Here is a 17,380-nt window from a genome sequence, read left to right on the forward strand (position 1 = left end):
CGAAAAGGTCGCGGGACTGAGTCGGGGATACTGATGTAGCTCCGCTAGGTCGAGTCCAAGAATGCTGCTGAATCTTGGCCTCACCGCGGATGCCGCAGCAGCGCATCCCACCGACCTCCCCATGCAGCCCGAGTCATCTCCAACGTCCATTCTATCCTTCACCTTCTGCCTCTCTCTGCCCTCACTTTCCTTTCTGGGATCACTCTCTTCTAAATCACCCAACAGCATTGCTTCGCCAGTGACCCCTGAGATCGCCAAGACGATGAGCCAAGTCTCCCCAACGCCAGGGGGGCTCATCGGCTCTTCTGCCACCAGATCCGCTGGATCATCCGCGCCAGCAAAGTCCTTGGAGAGTCACATCTCTCCCTCCAAAAAGCCACTGCGACCTAAGACCACATATCAGCTGGCCTACCCACCCTCCTCTGCCCGCCATACGCGGCTAAGATTGCGACCCAAGCTTCTTCTACAAGTGCAACAAGTCACGCACGTCGCCAGACCGCTGCCCCTCATCGATGTTCTTCCCTCGACCATGTACGTTCCTCGGTTGGCCCGCACATTTCCCGCCATATTCCGCGGGAGACACGGCTTGCGTCCAGATGATCTGATCATCGTCCGGAGCGATGTGTACGGGGAAAATGGAGCAGACCGTCCTGAGCAACGGGCCAGCTTAGACGAGGAAGAGGATCGGCGTGAGGTAATCGCCACTATCTGCCCGATGCATCACGACGATGCACGCACCAAAGGAAAAGCGGAGATTTCCTTGAATTATGGGCCATCCTGGGAGGCCACTCCACTTGCCAACGGGTCTTATGAATTCGTGGCGCAGACGAATGATGGTGCGCAAGTGATGAGATGGGCCTTGCGAAACGGAAAGGGTCGACGAGCCCCTGCGTCCCCAGGGGCGGCCGGACGGGATGATGGGAAGCGGTTCACCTTCAGCTTGATCGACCCTCATACCCGCCGGCATCCGGTCATTGCGTCTTTGACCGGAGGTCGTTTAGAGATGCACGAAGAGTTCTCGCGATCTGCCGCACGCTCAATGACCGGAACGACAACCCCGTCTTCGGCAATGTCCACCATCAGCGATGGGTCCGATCCCGAGATGCCTGGGGGCTCCGCCGATGTGACCTCACTCGACGATGAGCTACGAACGCTGATCCTCGTGACGGGGATCTGGGTGGCCTTACGTGAAGGATGGTCTCGCACGTTCCAATACGGAGATCTTAGTGCAGCCGCCACAGGCAAGCGGCCCGTCTCGCCCTCCTCGTCGATCCAGACTGGCCCGCTCTTTGGAGCTCACGCGGATGAGGACCGCTCGCTAAGTTCTGATGAGGGAAAGAAGGTAAAAGCCCCGGCCCTTGGAAAACGGTGCTTGTCCATGTCCAGTGTGCGGCGGTCCCAATCGCCCGCCACTCTGTCAGGACAGACGCTGAACGGCAATCTTTCTAAGAGGTCCAATTCCACGGGTGCCGCCTTCATGAATCGGGCCAAGAGTCGAAGCAGGTCGGTGAAAGGTGGCCGGTTAGGCAAGCGCCATAGCTTGCTTACCAAAACCGGTGAGAACGGCCGCAATATCGTCGTATCTCGCCCGTCGTCTCTCAGACAGAACTCTGTGACTCCGGAGACTACCAACGGAGGTCACACCAAGACTGGTCTCGGTTCCTCGACAGCACCTGCCAAGTCTACCTTGGCTGCCACCGTCGGTCCAGGCTACGTCACTGATGGCGCGCCCGGTGCGCCATCAAAGACAGCGGAACCTGGAAAGACCAAACGCCGTCACCGGCTGAGTGCCTTGTTCACAATGTTTCACCGCAAACATTGACCCCTTCTTCATGCTTTGAACATGCTTTGAACACGACTTGATTCTTTAGCGGCTTGCCCTTGTAAATAACGATTGCGTCATCCTCGGCATTTGCATCTGGTTGGGGCGTCTATGTGTTTTGTGTTTTATGTGTTGGGTTGTGAAAAGTCCCCGTCTGGCACGGACTGGGCGTTTGTTGACTCTTATTATTATGTACATACATGCCTGGTTCATGCTTCGGATATCCATTAGTTGCGTGAGCAACACGCGAGGCTTCCGGTTTAGACACGTCGATTGACTGGTCATTCTCATGGAATTCCAAATGGATATCAAAGAATTCTCTCCCCAAAGCTTTCGTTTCACCCTCACTCTCCCTTAGCAGTGAAGGCTCAGAACTGTGCTGTTTTGTTGGCGGGAGCACCTGTGTACAGTTGCTGGCCGTTCTTCTTGAAGGAAGTAATGAGCTTCTGACCATCAGCGCCGATAGCCCACTGAGTGAACATGTCAGCCATCTTCTCATTCTTGGCACCCTTGCCAATCCGGATATGAGCCGAGTTCAAGAGAGGGTCGGACGGGTCGTCAGTTGCAGCCGTGTAGATGGTTGTATAGTTCTGCAACTCCCGAGAGATTGACAGGAACGTGCCCCGGTCGGTGATAAAGTACTCATTCAAGGTGATGGCCGCAGTTAACGCCTGAATCAGGTATGCGATATGCTGATGATACCAGGTTGAGCACTTGGTTGCTTAGCGGACCTGACCGATTGAGATCCACAGCTGGGAATCCTTGATATTGGTCGCCGACTTGTCATATCGCGTCAAGAAGCGCACAGGCGGCTCCGTGTCACCTTTTTCCGCCGCAGTGTACAGATTGGAGAATTGAATCTCAATGTCCGAAGCCTTTGAGAGGTTCGCTGGGTTGGACGGCGGTTCGACCAGGAGGAAATGGTCTCGCCAGGCGTACCAGGCCGGGGACTTGGCGATGTCTTTTTCGATGGCAACCTTCTCGGCGGAAGGTGTGTAAGTGATTCCGATAATGACGGTCCCTTCTTTGAAGTAGTTGATGGACTCGGTTGTGTCGGACCTGTACCAGGCTACTGCGAAGGGTTGGGAGCCGTTTTTGACCTTGGCTTGAATGAACCCGTTGGCGAGGACTGAGATGGGGGAAATCATAGGATACGTTAATCGAGACCAAAAAAAACGCCCCCTTCTTGACTCATTTTGGGTTGACCTGGGTGGAATTGATAGGACAAGCTTACCTTCGATGAGACCACTTTGGCCAGCACCGCCGTTGCCAATGCGAAGAGCGACATTCTGAGTCTCGTTGTGACCTCCACTGCCCGTTAGGGACCGGTCTAACTTCGTGTCGTCAATGCACCTCCAAAGCTACTAGTACTTCACGACAGGAGTGTCGGAAGAGACATGCCTCGATGTGGAGGATCAGAGGCTCTGTAAAGAGATAACCTCCTCTCTGATCGTCTCTTCCATGAACTGGTCTCCGAAACAAATACTCGGGATGACCACTTGACAAGGATTGTCTAGATCGACCTCCAGATCAACATGTCAAATGGACCCAAGAAACCGTGACGGGTCCACCAGCAGAGCCAGCAGAGATCTCAGACCCACTTCCACCGGGATAGTTCTCCATCAATACATGGCACAGCCTGTACACTTGAAGGCGCACCACCAAGACCCCGGGACAGGAAAGGTTCTTTGCCTTTTTTTCCAAGGGAGCTTTTTGGGGGGTTTTCTCGGCAATGTTTCCACAGCTGAGATTGCTGTCCCTTGTCCGAGATTTTGCGGAGAACTTTTTGTACGTGATTGCCGATCGCTGCTGCTTATGGATGGCTCAACCCAAAGGAAGTTCTGATATTTCTTGTCCGGCCGGCTTGCTGCAGCTTTCCGGGATGGAATTCGGCGAGGCAAAAGCCGAAGCGGTATCAAATATCCAGCGCGTGGATATGGCTGGAGGTAGATTGAGGGAGTACTTTAGGTAATTACGGACACTCGCCAGGACATGACGAACATTTGTGACGATCGACAGATGTCCATATCTGTCCAAAAAGGTGCATCATATTTCGCTCGCTGAGAGATTCAACGAGGTGGTCTATATACAAGGGACCGTGACCTCCAAGAAAATGCCAAGATCAGACGTCCGCTGCTCGAGCTGGGTTTGCCAGTGGCCCGTCACTGACTCGGTCGACATCTGACGAGGGCCCTTCACCATCACACATGTCGATTTCAGATGGCAAGTTTTCTTATTTTAGCGCTCCAGAGCAGCGACGGCCTTGGGGACATAGGGCTCCTCCAGATACTTGATCTCCTCAGATGACAATTGGACTTTCAGACTGGCAACGGCCTCATCGATACGCTCAGCGCTGTGAAGGCCGACGATCGGGCACTCGCTCGGATGGCTCAGAGACCAGGCCAAGGCAATTTGTGCCATAGAGACTCCCTTCTTACCCGCCAGCTCCTCGACGCGATCCACAATGGCCTTGTCGGCCTCGCTTTCCCGGCTGCGAATGAGAGCCTTCAGGGCACCGTCCGAGTTTTCACGTACAGTGGAGCGCGAGCCCCAGGGACGAGCGAGCACGCCCCGAGCGATAGGGGACCAGGGGATGAGCCCAACACCGCTGTCGAGGCAGTAAGGGATCATCTCCCGCTCTTCTTCCCGAGCGATCAAGTTGTGGTAGTTTTGCATACTAATGAACTGGTGCCATCCGTTACGGGCGGCGATGTTCTGCAGAGTCTGGAATTCCCAAGCTGCCATCTACACGTTCGTTCCAAGTTCTGTCAGTTTCAAGTGGCCCAGCACGTAAGGATGGACGAGTGCCGCCTCAGCGACTTACCGAACTGGCACCAATGTACCGGACCTTGCCACTCTCCACAACATCATTCAGGGCCTTCATGATCTCTTCACGAGGAGTGTCGCGATCCAGACGGTGAATCTGAAGCACATCGATGTATGTGCCGAGACGCTGGACGCTAGCATCCACGGCGTCGAAAATGTGCTTTCGTGAGAGACCAACGCGGTTGATAAACTCCCCGTCATTCTTTGCAGAGGCCATGATGGGTGGGAATCGACCCTGATCATCAACACCGAAGAAGCACTTGGTCATGATGACCACGCGTTTACGCGGGATATCGAGCTTCTTCAGAGCCTTGCCGACAACCTCCTCCGACCGACCATGGGAGTAGATATCCGCCTGTTTCCAAGTGTTAGCCGTGATGTCAACAACAAGTTCTCCATTGGCCAACGTGGAAAAGTTGGGAGTCTGCTCAAAGTACTCACTGTGTCCCAAGTGTTGATACCCTTCTTGTACGCGTACTCGATGACTTTCAAGGACTCCTCTTCATCGAGGACCCAGTCTTGCCACTCCTTGCTGCCGAAACCCATTGTTCCCAAGACGATCTTGGAAATCTTGAGACCTGACTTTCCCAGCCTTAACTCCCACAGAAATTCACAGTCAGCCATGTCGAGCCGGGAAAAATCGCTGGTGCCAGTTTGCGTGGTTCTCCCCCCCCTCTCCTTGATCCACATGGTCTTTGCTTGCTCATCGTCTGCATCTTCTCTCCTCTCACTGATCTCTCGTGGGGATGTATAACCTTACCGTGTATATTCCATCTTTTGCTCAGACATCTTGATGTACAATTCTTTTCTGCTTTTATCGTGGTTAGCGCCAAGTGACAGCATTCGAGCCCAAGCAAATTGATGTACTAGCCCTGATGGCTGCGAATGCTGCGTACCACTGAAATCACTTTGCAATCCGATACTTTTGCTCCAAGATCCGAGCAGTCCAGAGAGCCACGATCGGACACCAAACACTTGATGGAAATATCTGGAAAAACAATGAAGGATGACTCCACTGAAATGCGTGAGCGGGGTACTTATGTGCAGCTGCTCCGATGGGTGGGGGATGACGATCAATCCATTCCGAGACTGCCGCCGCCAGACAATCTGCCGAGAACAACAAGCGTTCCTCCTGTTTAACCGACGTCTAACCGACAAGAGTATGAGTCGAGGCCATGCCTTTTCAATCTGGGTACAAAGATACACGATGTTAGAGGGGAGTCGGTACCTTCGAGGAGCAATGGTAATGGTGTCGATGAAGCAATGACTCTCCAAAATTGGCACATCTGAAGCTTTTCTGAAGCTCGTGTGGGGCCAGCTCTCAAAACAGACATTCAGGAGCCCGCAGTGCAGAATTGCAGACGGCAGTGGGCTCTGTTGTAGTGACTCGTGAGTCATCAGCACCCGTGATCACCAAATTGGAAGCCCGTCGACCAGCAGATTCAGATTGATGAGCGATGCTTGACAAGCTTGAGCTTCCGCTAGCGAAAACAACCCGAGCCGAGTCTGCTCGAGACCGGGCTGTACTTGCAAGGACTGTCCATCAGTACCAACTTGAAGCTTGCCAAAACCAAAACGTGGTACCTGTTACCACTTCAAGCATAGCGTGCCCGACAGCATCGTTATTCAAGCTAAACCGTCCACAGAGCGAATGCGGGTCGAAGTAGAGCAACACAAGAATCTCGAACGCGGCGCCCACGGGTGGACAATTTGCATGATTTCATAAGATTCGACGATTGCCTGCAATCCTCACCTTTTCTTTTACACGAGCCGGTTCAGAAACAGAAACTTCAACGACCAAAATGAAGGCATGCACGTTTGTCACCGGCAACCCCAACAAAGTCATCGAGGTCAACGCGATCTTGGGCAACACAATCCCCATCCGCACCGTCGCCCTGGATCTTCCCGAGATCCAAGGATCGTTGGAGGAAATCGCACGCGATAAATGTCGACGTGCGACGATGATTGTACACCCCATCTCTCTCTTGTGGCCACAGAAGACACGAAACTGGAAAAAGGACCGACCTCAAGCTAATTCAATTACGTTGGGTTCCTTCAAGGTGAACGGGCCTGTGACTGTCGAAGATTCTGCATTGGAGTTTCATGCCATGGGAAAGCTGCCTGGACCTTACATGTATGGACTTCTCACCGCAAAAAGAACCGTGGAAAAGATCGGGGAAAACTGGAGCCTGAGCTCCATGTCCTGAGCCGGGTATACTGACCATCGTCTCTGCACAATTCTTAAAGCAAATATTTTCTGGAAACACTTGGAAACGATGGCTTGAATACATTGCTGGCTCCATACGAAGACAAGGGCGCCGATGCGGTCTGCACTTTTGCTTACTCGTCTGGACCCGATCATGAGCCGATGATCTTTCAAGGAAGACTATGTGTATGAGAATCTGCGCTCTAGCTCTCGAGTCGGGAGCTATCTGGAGTTCTATAACTCTGTCGCTAATCGTGAATCTGGCAAGGGTAAAATTGTACCGGCAAGAGGGCCGCCCGTCTTTGGTATGTATTTGCAGAATCCTCAGCAGATAGGCGCTTCTACACCATGAGACTCATCCGTGTTTCAGGGTGGGAGCCAATCTTCGAATTCGAAGGGGAGACCTTGGCGGAGATGGCACACGAAAAGAAGGTATGTCACGTTGACTATGCGGACTCGGTTCACAGATAGCGGCTTACAATGAGGAAGAACAAATTGTCCCACCGATATCAAGCCTTGTGCAAATTTCGGGAATGGCTGGAACGTGACGAGGTTGAAAAGATCCACTGTCTACGATAAGTTAAGAGTCGAGTTGTCTAAGTGACCGTGGACCATACACGACCCGAGCATGACCTGGGGCAACTGTTGCGTCGTCCAGGAGGTGACAAGCTACATTCGGTCCCGGCATCGCGATTCATCGTTCGGTTGCTGTCGGGTAATCTGTGTAGTGGAAGGCGTTGTCCTCCAATGGACCATGAAATCAACTGAGTGCGGTCATAGACGGTAAGCGGATGGCCCTTTTTCCACCGATCGACCAGGTCGGGGTTACTGGTGAAATAGCGCCCATATACAAGTTTATCATACTTCCCAGACTCGATGACTCCCCATGAATTCGTATCGTCCCATCCGCCCGCATGGATCTCGACTCTGTCAAACCCAACTTGCATGGCGCTCTGGGCTGCATCACAGTAGTCCTGAATCATTCGGGAATATCGATGCTGTCTAAGCAACAGATCTTTCCCGGAGAGGCTTGATTCAGAGGGTGAGCATACAACCTACCTCCAGTGACCGCGGATTGCCTTCAGAGATGACGAGTCCACCCTCAGTGGCCTGCTGAGAGTAATACTCGACAATCAGATCACCTGGGATTCGGATGCGATTGAGACTTTCCGCTGTGCTGATTGAATGTGCCGGCACTCCGCGATTCCGCGTCCAAGGAGCATGAAACACTCGGTGACGGAGCGTGATTTTGCCATTGCCAATTGACAATGGCTGAAAGAGCGCCGAATCCTGAGATCGGAGATAGCGAATGCTGAAAGCGTGTCACGTAGGAAACCAATTCAGACAACTCAACGATAGCAGATCAAGATTGCACCGATCAAGCTGCCGAACAACAATGCAATCATGTTGAGAACAGAGAGGCTACGACCAGTGAAGAGACGACAGCAGGAAACGGGGTGAGCCAATTGTGACCACCATTCCTGAGACTCTCCAAAGACCCTCAATGGACTAATTGGGCGTCCTTGGGCTGTCTTCATTCCGAATATTCGCATTACTTTAGCTCAACCCGTTGTATCGTGATCGAATGAGAGACGAAGCCGAGGCTGCCAGACCCATCATACCCTCCTATACATAGACTCATAGAGATCTTGGTTCATTCTCGGATGGCGTGGAGCGAACCTGTCTTGTAGCTCTTCTGGACCTTGTTCCCAAGAACAGCCCTTACTCCAAATCTAAACATCGCATTGAGCCGATCTCGCTCCTGCTAAACGGTCCAGCCGATCATCCGATATCCATGACGGAGGTAAGTGGTGGCAACCCTACCCGTGAACCATGGATCGGCAGGCTGCTCTCATCTGGACGGCAGTCATATACAGGGCCTGAGGGCACATCTCTTCTGCCAAGGGAATCCTTGACGACTTGACATTTGCAAAGACGTCCGCGCTCCAAAAAAAAAAAAGATAATATCCCCAAATGACACCGCGGTCGCTAGATCCTCGACAATGGCGTCAAGTCATCCGTACAGTGCCATCAATACGATAAATCTGGCCACGCAGTGTCTCTGCATTCCGATCGTGTCGATATTTGTAGCGTTGCGATTCTACGTTCGGTTTCGATTTCGCATGGGTCTTGGCGCGGAAGATTGTAAGTTTTTTGCATCGGGCGGTCTTGGAATCGTGTCTTCAATCATTGTGGCGCTGGAAGCTAATCTGGGTTACCTTGCTCTAGATGCGTGTGCTGTGGCCTGGGTATGTCCATCAGACGCACTCTTGCAAATCCTAATAAGAACCTTCAGACTGACCGCTGTGCCATAGGCACTCTTCATAGCATACTGTGCTATTGGGATTGTCCGTAAGTCTGCTCATCACTTTTCCTCGTCATCGCTCAACACACTGGAAGAACTCCGGGCTCATCTCACCTAGTCGGCCAGAATGGCGGCGGCTACCACTTCGACGAGCTCACCCCAGACGAACAGACCAACTTCAAAAAGTTCACCTGGATCTCAACAATCATATACTGTCCAATGGCCCTCTGCGTCAAAATCGCCCTCTTGGCCATTCTCACGCGCATCTTTGCCCCGTATCGTGGAAAAGTCTGGTTCATCTACATCCTCCTCGCCGGTCTATGTATCTACTACACCATCGCCCTGGTCATCAAGATCCGTATATGCAACCCAGTGTCGCTCTACTGGCAAGGCACTAAGGAGGAGATTGAAGACTCGTGTCTTGACCAACGCGCCGCCTTTCTGGCCGATGCGGTCATCAGTGCCATAAGCGACATGGTCATTCTGGTACTGCCGCTGCCTTTGACGTGGTCTTTGCAAATGTCGCGAAATCGCAAGCTTCGTGTCATTGGGATTCTGGGCGCTGGCGGTCTGGCAACCGGCTTTAGTATCTACCGTGTGGTTCTAGTTTCAAGGGATCAAGAATCTTACGATCTGAGTATGTTCTTTATTCGCGTCATTATGTCTGGGTAAGTCTTCTCCATCTCACCGTTGGAGGAAAATGGCCTGGGGCTCATGTAACCAGACAGGGACAAGCCAAGGCTTGTTCAAAGGACAAAACGCAAACTAACTATGCTCACAATGATCAGGAATGCCGAAGCAGGAATAGGACTGGTCTGCGCCTGTCTCCCCACCGTCAACATCCTCATCTCCCACTACCGGAAAGCGTCCTCGTCAAAGCGATACGACAGCAGTAATTCGCTTGTGCAGATGCGTGCTCGTAAATCTCCGCATCCCGCCCACTCGGCGAGTCACGTCAGTACGATCCACGACTACGAGAGTCAGACCGACCACAGTCACTTCACTACTGCCTCGGGAGCTTTGCACGGCATTGAACCGGTCCGTACAGAAGATCGGACCTGAATAAGAACCGGTCGCCTAGTGTCAGACAATATTCAAAGTCCTATGGCTTGAAGAAGTTGGTGAAGCGATCGATGATTCAAAGGGCCCTGCGCTGGAAATACCACCGCCATCATCGAACTTGAATTGCTACCTCATGCTGGGATTTTGATCAAATAATCCCGAGTGATGCCACAACCCATCCATGCCCGCATCGAATCCTGTCGACCAAGAAGCATCGATAAACGGCCACTGAAAGATATCCGTTTCGAGGTCCGGATGGTTTCCAATACTGGGTGGATCCTTCGAAAAGAGAGAATCGCCTTGGTGACTCGTCGGGGGAAGCGAACTGCCTGGATCTTGATGCGCACTCGGTGATAGCTGGGCCATTGTGCTCACCGATCGTGTTACATGGTGCTCGCGACTCGGTCGTACCCGAATATCGCCATATTCGTCCAAAGTCCCCGCTAGCGCATATCGCCTGGGGCTGTGCATTCCAGATCCTGGATGGGCCTGCGTGCTTCTCACTGTTTCATAGAATCGATTTGCATCCTGCACAGTTCGTTTCTAGAAAATGATCAAAAGCTTGTCGGAGAGAGCGATTGACGAAAGGCACCAAGGGGCTTTCGACTTACCCAGCTTCGGCCGACCGGCCATAGTTTGCTCAGTCGTTCCAGATACATCATGTTATGATTTTTCTCGGCCTCTGCACGATCCAGTCCCCCGGGATAGTGCTGTGGGATCAGAGTTCCGTACATATTGATATGCGCTGTGACGAAAATGCTGAATCCGGAATAAGGTGTCATCACAGAGGCCTCGCAGGCTTCAAGTGCAGAAAGAATGCCGCTAATGTGCTGTGCTGCTTCAAAGAGCTGTTCGACGGTCTCGGGTTGATATTGCTCATCGTCGGCCATGTCCTGAAAAACCACGGAATGAGGCTTGATGTTTGACAAGAAGCGATCACGGTGAAGGAACACAATGCTGGACGTGCCTGATGAGTATGCCACTACGCTCGAGAAAGCGGGACGGAGGCAGGGGACGGGAAGACGTACATACCTCATGAAATATAGTAGATTGATGTACGCAAATAATTCTCCATAGCCCAAAGAAACATGAGCATGGGCACTCGTCTCGGGGTATTTGACAGTCCTATCCTGGAGGGACCGCCATTCCTCTAGCTCAGCCTTGAGCTGATGCCAATCCTGTCGAAGTGGCAAGGTGGGCGACTCCTCCGAACTGAAAGATGCCAAGGAACGCCGATGCTCGTTGGCAAAGCGTAAGATTCGCACAAAAATATCAAACCCTCTGATCACAATGGTCAACCCATTCTCGATTGTGAGGTTATTTGCCAGGTGACACTTGTTATTCAGATCGACAGGCATCAGCCGTCGTTCCGGTAATTGATTAAAAGTAAATTCTCGATCACTGATTGGCAATGGGACTGAAATTTGGGAAAAGGAAAGCGCAAAATGTTGTCTTGCACCCGAGCTCAGCTCACAGTCTTGCGCAAAGTTGCACCAATAGGTTCTGACAAGTTGCTCATATTGAGTTTGCGAAGCGTGGAATTCGTGTGGGCTATGCTCCATGCTGTCGTCTGCCATCTTGAGCAATGATTGTATCATGTACGTTGCCATTCCTGTAGTCCGATTAGTCTCTCTACTCAAGAAAATGCTTGTCTCAGGCGATAGATTTGTACGGACCGCTGTACATCCAAGCCTGATACGGTCTGCCGGTGCCCCATTCGTAGAACGAGATCATGACCAAAGATTGAGCGAGATAAAGCGATGGAGCTTCCATGACTCGAAAAGCCAGTTGCTTCCGAGCATAATCTGCAAAGGCCTCTTCATCGTCAAGGTCGTCACTCGTGATGAACCGGACGCAAAGAGACAGAAGCGAGGCAATGAAGACAGGGTCGATGGATTCGAAATTTGACGACACGTCGGAAATCAGCGAGGGATAGTGTAGGAAGTTGGCAATGGGAAACTTCTTCCTGTAGAGTTCGATTGCACTGATGACAATTGATATAGAAAGCTTCGAGATCGGATCTTTTCTGTCATCATTGGCAGCGCAGGGTTTCACCCTGCGCTGTCTCTCAATGATTTGAGCACTCGGGGGTTGATTGGTAGCCTTGCGTTTACGTGATGCTCCTCTTGACACTGCTCTGCTAGGTTCTCTTGAGCGTCCATCGCGAGGATCTGTGAGAGTGCAGCTTGATGTTTTGTTTCTATGACATCGTTGGCAAGGAGGGGTTCCCTCATGCACGCACTTGACTTTGGCTCGCCTAAGAAGATGTCAGTCACCAGCGGGCATGCAAGTATATGATTCAAAATGATTAGATTTACCGGCATGCATCACATGATATAGAGAGCCTCATTGAGTTCTCTGATGCCAGGTCAGTGCCAGTTTGATAATAATCGAGCCGTAGAATCCATTGAAGAGAGCTCTCTCAATTGAACAGGGTAGGTGTGTTTTATTGAAATTGTGCCGAGCTGCCGCGAAATGCACAAGCGGGGACGGCAGTCAAGAGGATGAAGGGAAGAAATCACCCCAAAAGCTCAGGTGTCCATGCAACACTGGAAGTGGATAGTCATGTGATATGTCCAACACCCAGCGAAGGGAATCGGTAAAGTTAAATGGTTTCCAGATTCGAGTAACTCTTCCACGAAGTATAGTATGTAAGGGGGCCAATAAAGCAACTTAAAGTGTATGTTCTACAGCTGATCTGGCAGTCGTTAATTTGGGTGATATTATATGTATTTCATAAGTCATGAGTCAGGGTTGTACGAGCTCTATCATGCAAAAGGTCCTCTCCTAATCAACGCTGATGCCCTTGTTCGCCACAGTCCACTGTAGCACCGATGCATTAAACTTGTCAACTTGCGACTCATCTGTCGCCCAGGAGGTGACAAGTCGCACAACCACCTGTCCGTCATCTAAATGGTCCCAGGTATAGAATCTGAATCTCTCCTGCAACGTCCGGATCAAGCGTGGAGGCAGAGTGACAAAGACCTGATTCGTCTGGGTTTCCGCTGCCAGCTTATATCCCAAAGCTTCGAAGTTGGCGGATATTTTCTCCGACATGGCATTGGCGTGAGTAGCCAACGTGAAGAAGAGGTTATCTCGAAATAGCTCCACAAACTGAACTCCTAAAATACGGCCCTTCGCCAGCAAAGCACCGTGTTGCTTGAGATGAAAGATGAACCCTTCCGCGAGAGCCCTTTTGACGACGATAGCTTCTCCCATCAACGCACCAGCTTTGGTACCGCCAATCCAGAAGATATCGGCATGCTCGAAGATGTCCCGTAAGGTCAGGTCATTTTTCTTGGAGCACAATGCAGTGCCCATTCGGGCGCCATCAATCAAGAGCAAAAGATTCAATTCTCGGCAGAGAGCTGACAATGTTGTCAGTTCCCGCTTGGTATAGACTGTCCCAGTCTCTGAAGCATTGGAGATGTAGAGCAAGCGAGGCTTGGCCATATGTGGGTAGAATTGATTCTGCTGGAATGCTTTCCGTAGATTGGTCGGAGTCATCTTTCCATCGACGGCAGGAACAAGAATGAGCTTGTGGCCTGTGGCCTCAATTGCACCTGCCTCTTTGCTCGCAATGTGGCCGGACTCTAGGGTGATGACAGCTTCATAGGGCCGGAGGCAGCTCGCTATAGAGATAAGATTGGCAGAAGTTCCACTGGGAACGAAGAAAATATCCGCCTCATCCTCGGTGCAATTGATTTGTTGGCGGATCAATTCCCGGGCTTGATTGGAGTAATCATCACCTCCATAAGAGACTTGTTGCGTTGAGTTCGTGCGGAGAAGAGCTTCCAGAATTTGAGGGTGAGCGCCCTCGCTATAATCGTCCATGAGACTGTATGGAGGACATGACTCGTCTTGGCAAAGACTGGTTGAGGGCATGATGTGCTCTACCGTGTTTTGACCCCAGGTTTTCCTTTCGTGTTTTGACAAAGCGGATTTGATAGGTCAAATGTTTTGAGCGTGAAGAGATGAAAAAGACTGCCTGTGAATTAAGAATATGGAGAACGCTGTGATCTTATTTTTTTTTTCTTGTCTCTGGTGTGGAGGCCAAACGGGGTCACCCATAACCAGCTAAATAACAGGACCAACGGGAATAAACTGGACTGTCGCAAGGGGGGCCCGGGAATGGAAACTTCGGTCGGGAATGACACACAAAAGCTATTCCCGAGACCTGCGATCCAGAATTTGGGCGAGTCGGACCCTCAGGAGGAGGTCGGTCCCGACTCTGATCGGGATTATTCTCATGTAATCGGTGGGCCATTTCTCTATTTTAGAAAAAAAAATTTGCGATTGGCAATCAACTGAAATGGAGATGTTGCTGATAAATCAGACATCCCGAACTTTCCTCCCCTACTGATATGCGTAGGAGCAATCCAGCAACTGGAATAAACGTTCCGTAGTCCTGAAACACGCGGCTCCTCGCGGCTCTGTCTGACGTCGCTCTGTGTAATCAACTCCGCCCCGTGCGTAGCTTCGAATGGCGGCTGTGGAAGAGCTTAGGTAGAGTCAATGGCGAGGATCAACAACGTCGAACAGACACCGATAGAGCCTAGACTGCGTAAGCAATTGCATGCCCCGCAGCTGCCGGCTTGACACGTCGGCCTTCCAAAGGCCCACCGGAGTATCGTCGGAAATGTAGACAGAGGATCCTTGAAGCACGATTGTTGTGCGGTGTACAGTGTGCAGTGTGCACAGGACACGAATCTTGTGGATCACGAGACAGCGCCCTTTCAGCAAGAAACCAAAAGAAAGACGCAGCAAGTTGGGCAACAACGGGGAAAGGGTAATTGCAAGACCTGGATTGCAAGCACATGACCTGGACATTTTACCCTTGCGTGAAGGCAGTCTCTATCTCCAGTTCACAAGGCTGCTCAGTGTTCAGCTCACAGACCTCAAACCTGACCGCCCGTGGAAGTAAGGTTCGAGACAAAACCGTCAATGTGTCGATTCCGGGTGAAGTTGAATGGACTGCTCGACCATCTCCTCCTCGGTGGGGACACGCTGATATAGTCGCACTCGCCAGCCACGGCTCAGCATACATATAGCTATGAGAGCAATCGTCAGGGCCAACAGCAAGACCAAGACAAGGGCACTACCAATACTGCGAATGAATTTGTAAGTGCTCATTAGAGTCAATGTAGCCTTGTGCAAATTGGCCTCCAGAGCAGCATCGACAGCTGCAGAGTCGGCCACGCTTGGCTTAGAGTTAAGAGGAACGCCGGCATATATTGTGGTCGGATTGATGGGCTGAGGCTGGGCTCCATGTCCTTTCCAACCAGAGGTCTTCCAAACCGGATGCTTCGTTCGGTGAAGTTCCGATGTACCAATAACATGGCCTTTCCGATCGACAGCTTCGGCAGTGATCCAATCCAGATATCCCTTTGCAGTGAACATCGTCTCGAAATCCGTCTTTGAGGCACGTCCGACCATGACTGGATAGTCGAACTCTGACGCTCTTGCGTAGAATTTCCAAGAAGCGATCTCAGTAGCGCCATTCCAGCTCACCCATATGTTTGTCACCAGGTTCGACTCGTCGGTTCCCAGCACAGACGAGACAAGGTCAGGAGGGGTGTGAGGCTGGCCAACAAACTCAAATTTGTAGGCCCGGTAATTGGAGTATCGCGAAGATTTGTACCGAGCACTCATGAGCTGTTCGCCTTCCAGCGAAAACTCCGTCATAAAGCCACCTTGGCTCCAGCAAACGAACATGTTCTGATTGGGAAGCGCCTGTGAGTTACCACGAAGCCGGGTAAGATCGCCGTCAGGACGATCGTAGCGATGAAGCACTTTAGCAGTCATGGGGACTGTGCCCGATTCGACCTCGATGATGAGGGCTGACGATACTTGTTCCTCGGCGAATTCTTCGTCGGATGCGTTGTTGAGAAAGGAAATGATGTGGTGGGTTCCTGTCGACTTCAAGAATCTAGCATTGTGCTGCTTGGAGAAAGTGAAGTCTTGCTCGAAGTCGCCACGGTGTTGTCCGTTGAGACGCCACATGATATGACCATCTTTTCCATTGACAAGATAGATAGTATTCGTAAAGCGCATTGAGATGAGATAATCACCGTTGTCGTTCTTATCAACTGAATTGATGTGAACGTAATCCCACCCAGGAAGGCCCTCCGCTGGCGATGAGCGGTCGTAATGAACAGTCTCCCTCAGGGGTATCTGATCGTAGGATCTCCAGGAAAACAAGACTTCGGCGGTTCTCAAATCAATTTCAGCGAAGCCACCGGTTTCAAGCCAAGTTTTCTCGTTTGCTCGACCGAATTCTTCCAGACCGATCTCTTCGCTGAGATAGACCGTCACCAAAGCGCTCTTGCCGTCTTTAACATTGAATTCGTGGATATCGAATACCCCGAGGTCCTGCCTCAACGGGGTCTTCTTGAAGATTTCATAACTGTTGTCCAAAATGATTCCATAACCAGGATCACTGTGGTCTCGCGAGTACTGCAGGATCATAGAGATATATGGCCTGTTGCCGATACGGTGTACCACCTTGAAATCGAATACATTCCGATTCTCGAACTTTGGCGACCCGGTCCAGATGAGTTGCTTTGTTGAGACAATCTCATGTTAGCTGATGTGGAACCTCTGGGTTTCAAAGGTTGTTCAGATGCTGACGATTACATACCCCATCTTGATCATAGATATGTGGACCAACTTGATATGGTTCATACAAGCTAGTCGATTGATCAGGCTCAATGTGCAAGTACGGTGAGACGAACCAGTATCCCGGCGCCACGCGACTGCGGTCGTAATATGTGATGTCGAAGCTAAGAGCTCGGACGTCCGGAAGCTAAGACAAACGAATAAGACCAGTGTTGGTCAATGAGAAAACTAAAGGAGTGCACCCCACTCACCGTCACGAAAGATCTCAAGTTGTCGTCTGTATATTGCCCGACAACTTGATGTAAGGACAAAACCAGCAGACCGAGCCAAAACATGGTCTGTCGAGGGAACGATGCGGTCAGCTCCAGTGAGCCCTGAAAGAGACCAGAAAGTCTGGACGGATCGCGGATTCGCGAAGCGCGTCAGAGAGGCGGCAATTCTCCACTAGCGTGATCAAGCCAGGGGTGCTCAGGGACACTTGGGAGGGATGAATCAAGGGTCAATTTTGACACGACTGGAACGCTTCAATGTGTGCAAAACT

The 17,380-nt window shown here is 51.4% G+C and overlaps 8 protein-coding genes across 8 annotated transcripts; 3 read left to right on the plus strand and 5 right to left on the minus strand.

The window, feature by feature from the left end:
* Nucleotides 1–61: 61 nt before the first annotated feature.
* Nucleotides 62–1,822, plus strand: N7539_006170 (uncharacterized protein; the record flags this gene model as incomplete). The annotated part of the gene is made up of 1 exon (XM_056935772.1): nucleotides 62–1,822. The coding sequence occupies one exon, from the start codon at nucleotides 62–64 to the stop codon at nucleotides 1,820–1,822; it is 1,761 nt and encodes a 586-aa protein (XP_056788696.1).
* A 368-nt stretch (nucleotides 1,823–2,190) lies between these two features.
* On the minus strand, nucleotides 2,191–2,970 carry N7539_006171 (uncharacterized protein; the record flags this gene model as incomplete). The annotated part of the gene is made up of 2 exons (XM_056935773.1): nucleotides 2,191–2,463; nucleotides 2,554–2,970. 2 exons carry the CDS (start codon nucleotides 2,968–2,970, stop codon nucleotides 2,191–2,193), a joined length of 690 nt encoding a protein of 229 aa, XP_056788697.1.
* Nucleotides 2,971–4,060: 1,090 nt separating this feature from the next.
* Nucleotides 4,061–5,272, minus strand: N7539_006172 (aldo/keto reductase; the record flags this gene model as incomplete). Its single annotated transcript, XM_056935774.1, has 3 exons — nucleotides 4,061–4,567; nucleotides 4,647–5,003; nucleotides 5,090–5,272. The coding sequence occupies 3 exons, from the start codon at nucleotides 5,270–5,272 to the stop codon at nucleotides 4,061–4,063; spliced, it is 1,047 nt and encodes a 348-aa protein (XP_056788698.1).
* A 1,178-nt stretch (nucleotides 5,273–6,450) lies between these two features.
* N7539_006173 (non-canonical purine NTP pyrophosphatase) lies at nucleotides 6,451–7,325 on the plus strand (the record flags this gene model as incomplete). The annotated part of the gene is made up of 4 exons (XM_056935775.1): nucleotides 6,451–6,782; nucleotides 6,896–6,974; nucleotides 7,030–7,159; nucleotides 7,225–7,325. 4 exons carry the CDS (start codon nucleotides 6,451–6,453, stop codon nucleotides 7,323–7,325), a joined length of 642 nt encoding a protein of 213 aa, XP_056788699.1.
* Nucleotides 7,326–8,857: 1,532 nt separating this feature from the next.
* N7539_006174 (uncharacterized protein) lies at nucleotides 8,858–10,221 on the plus strand (the record flags this gene model as incomplete). The annotated part of the gene is made up of 4 exons (XM_056935776.1): nucleotides 8,858–9,103; nucleotides 9,170–9,206; nucleotides 9,278–9,827; nucleotides 9,948–10,221. 4 exons carry the CDS (start codon nucleotides 8,858–8,860, stop codon nucleotides 10,219–10,221), a joined length of 1,107 nt encoding a protein of 368 aa, XP_056788700.1.
* Nucleotides 10,222–10,347: 126 nt separating this feature from the next.
* Nucleotides 10,348–12,571, minus strand: N7539_006175 (transcription factor domain-containing protein; the record flags this gene model as incomplete). The annotated part of the gene is made up of 4 exons (XM_056935777.1): nucleotides 10,348–10,764; nucleotides 10,833–11,833; nucleotides 11,898–12,478; nucleotides 12,540–12,571. The coding sequence occupies 4 exons, from the start codon at nucleotides 12,569–12,571 to the stop codon at nucleotides 10,348–10,350; spliced, it is 2,031 nt and encodes a 676-aa protein (XP_056788701.1).
* A 437-nt stretch (nucleotides 12,572–13,008) lies between these two features.
* On the minus strand, nucleotides 13,009–14,106 carry N7539_006176 (threonine aldolase family protein; the record flags this gene model as incomplete). Its single annotated transcript, XM_056935778.1, has 1 exon — nucleotides 13,009–14,106. The coding sequence occupies one exon, from the start codon at nucleotides 14,104–14,106 to the stop codon at nucleotides 13,009–13,011; it is 1,098 nt and encodes a 365-aa protein (XP_056788702.1).
* Nucleotides 14,107–15,162: 1,056 nt separating this feature from the next.
* N7539_006177 (uncharacterized protein) lies at nucleotides 15,163–17,174 on the minus strand (the record flags this gene model as incomplete). The annotated part of the gene is made up of 3 exons (XM_056935779.1): nucleotides 15,163–16,782; nucleotides 16,862–17,026; nucleotides 17,091–17,174. The coding sequence occupies 3 exons, from the start codon at nucleotides 17,172–17,174 to the stop codon at nucleotides 15,163–15,165; spliced, it is 1,869 nt and encodes a 622-aa protein (XP_056788703.1).
* Nucleotides 17,175–17,380: the final 206 nt, after the last annotated feature.

The sequence above is a fragment of the Penicillium diatomitis genome (genome assembly GCF_028827545.1).
Source record: "Penicillium diatomitis strain IBT 30728 chromosome Unknown utg000008l_segment0_segment0, whole genome shotgun sequence".
Lineage (NCBI taxonomy): Eukaryota > Fungi > Ascomycota > Eurotiomycetes > Eurotiales > Aspergillaceae > Penicillium > Penicillium diatomitis.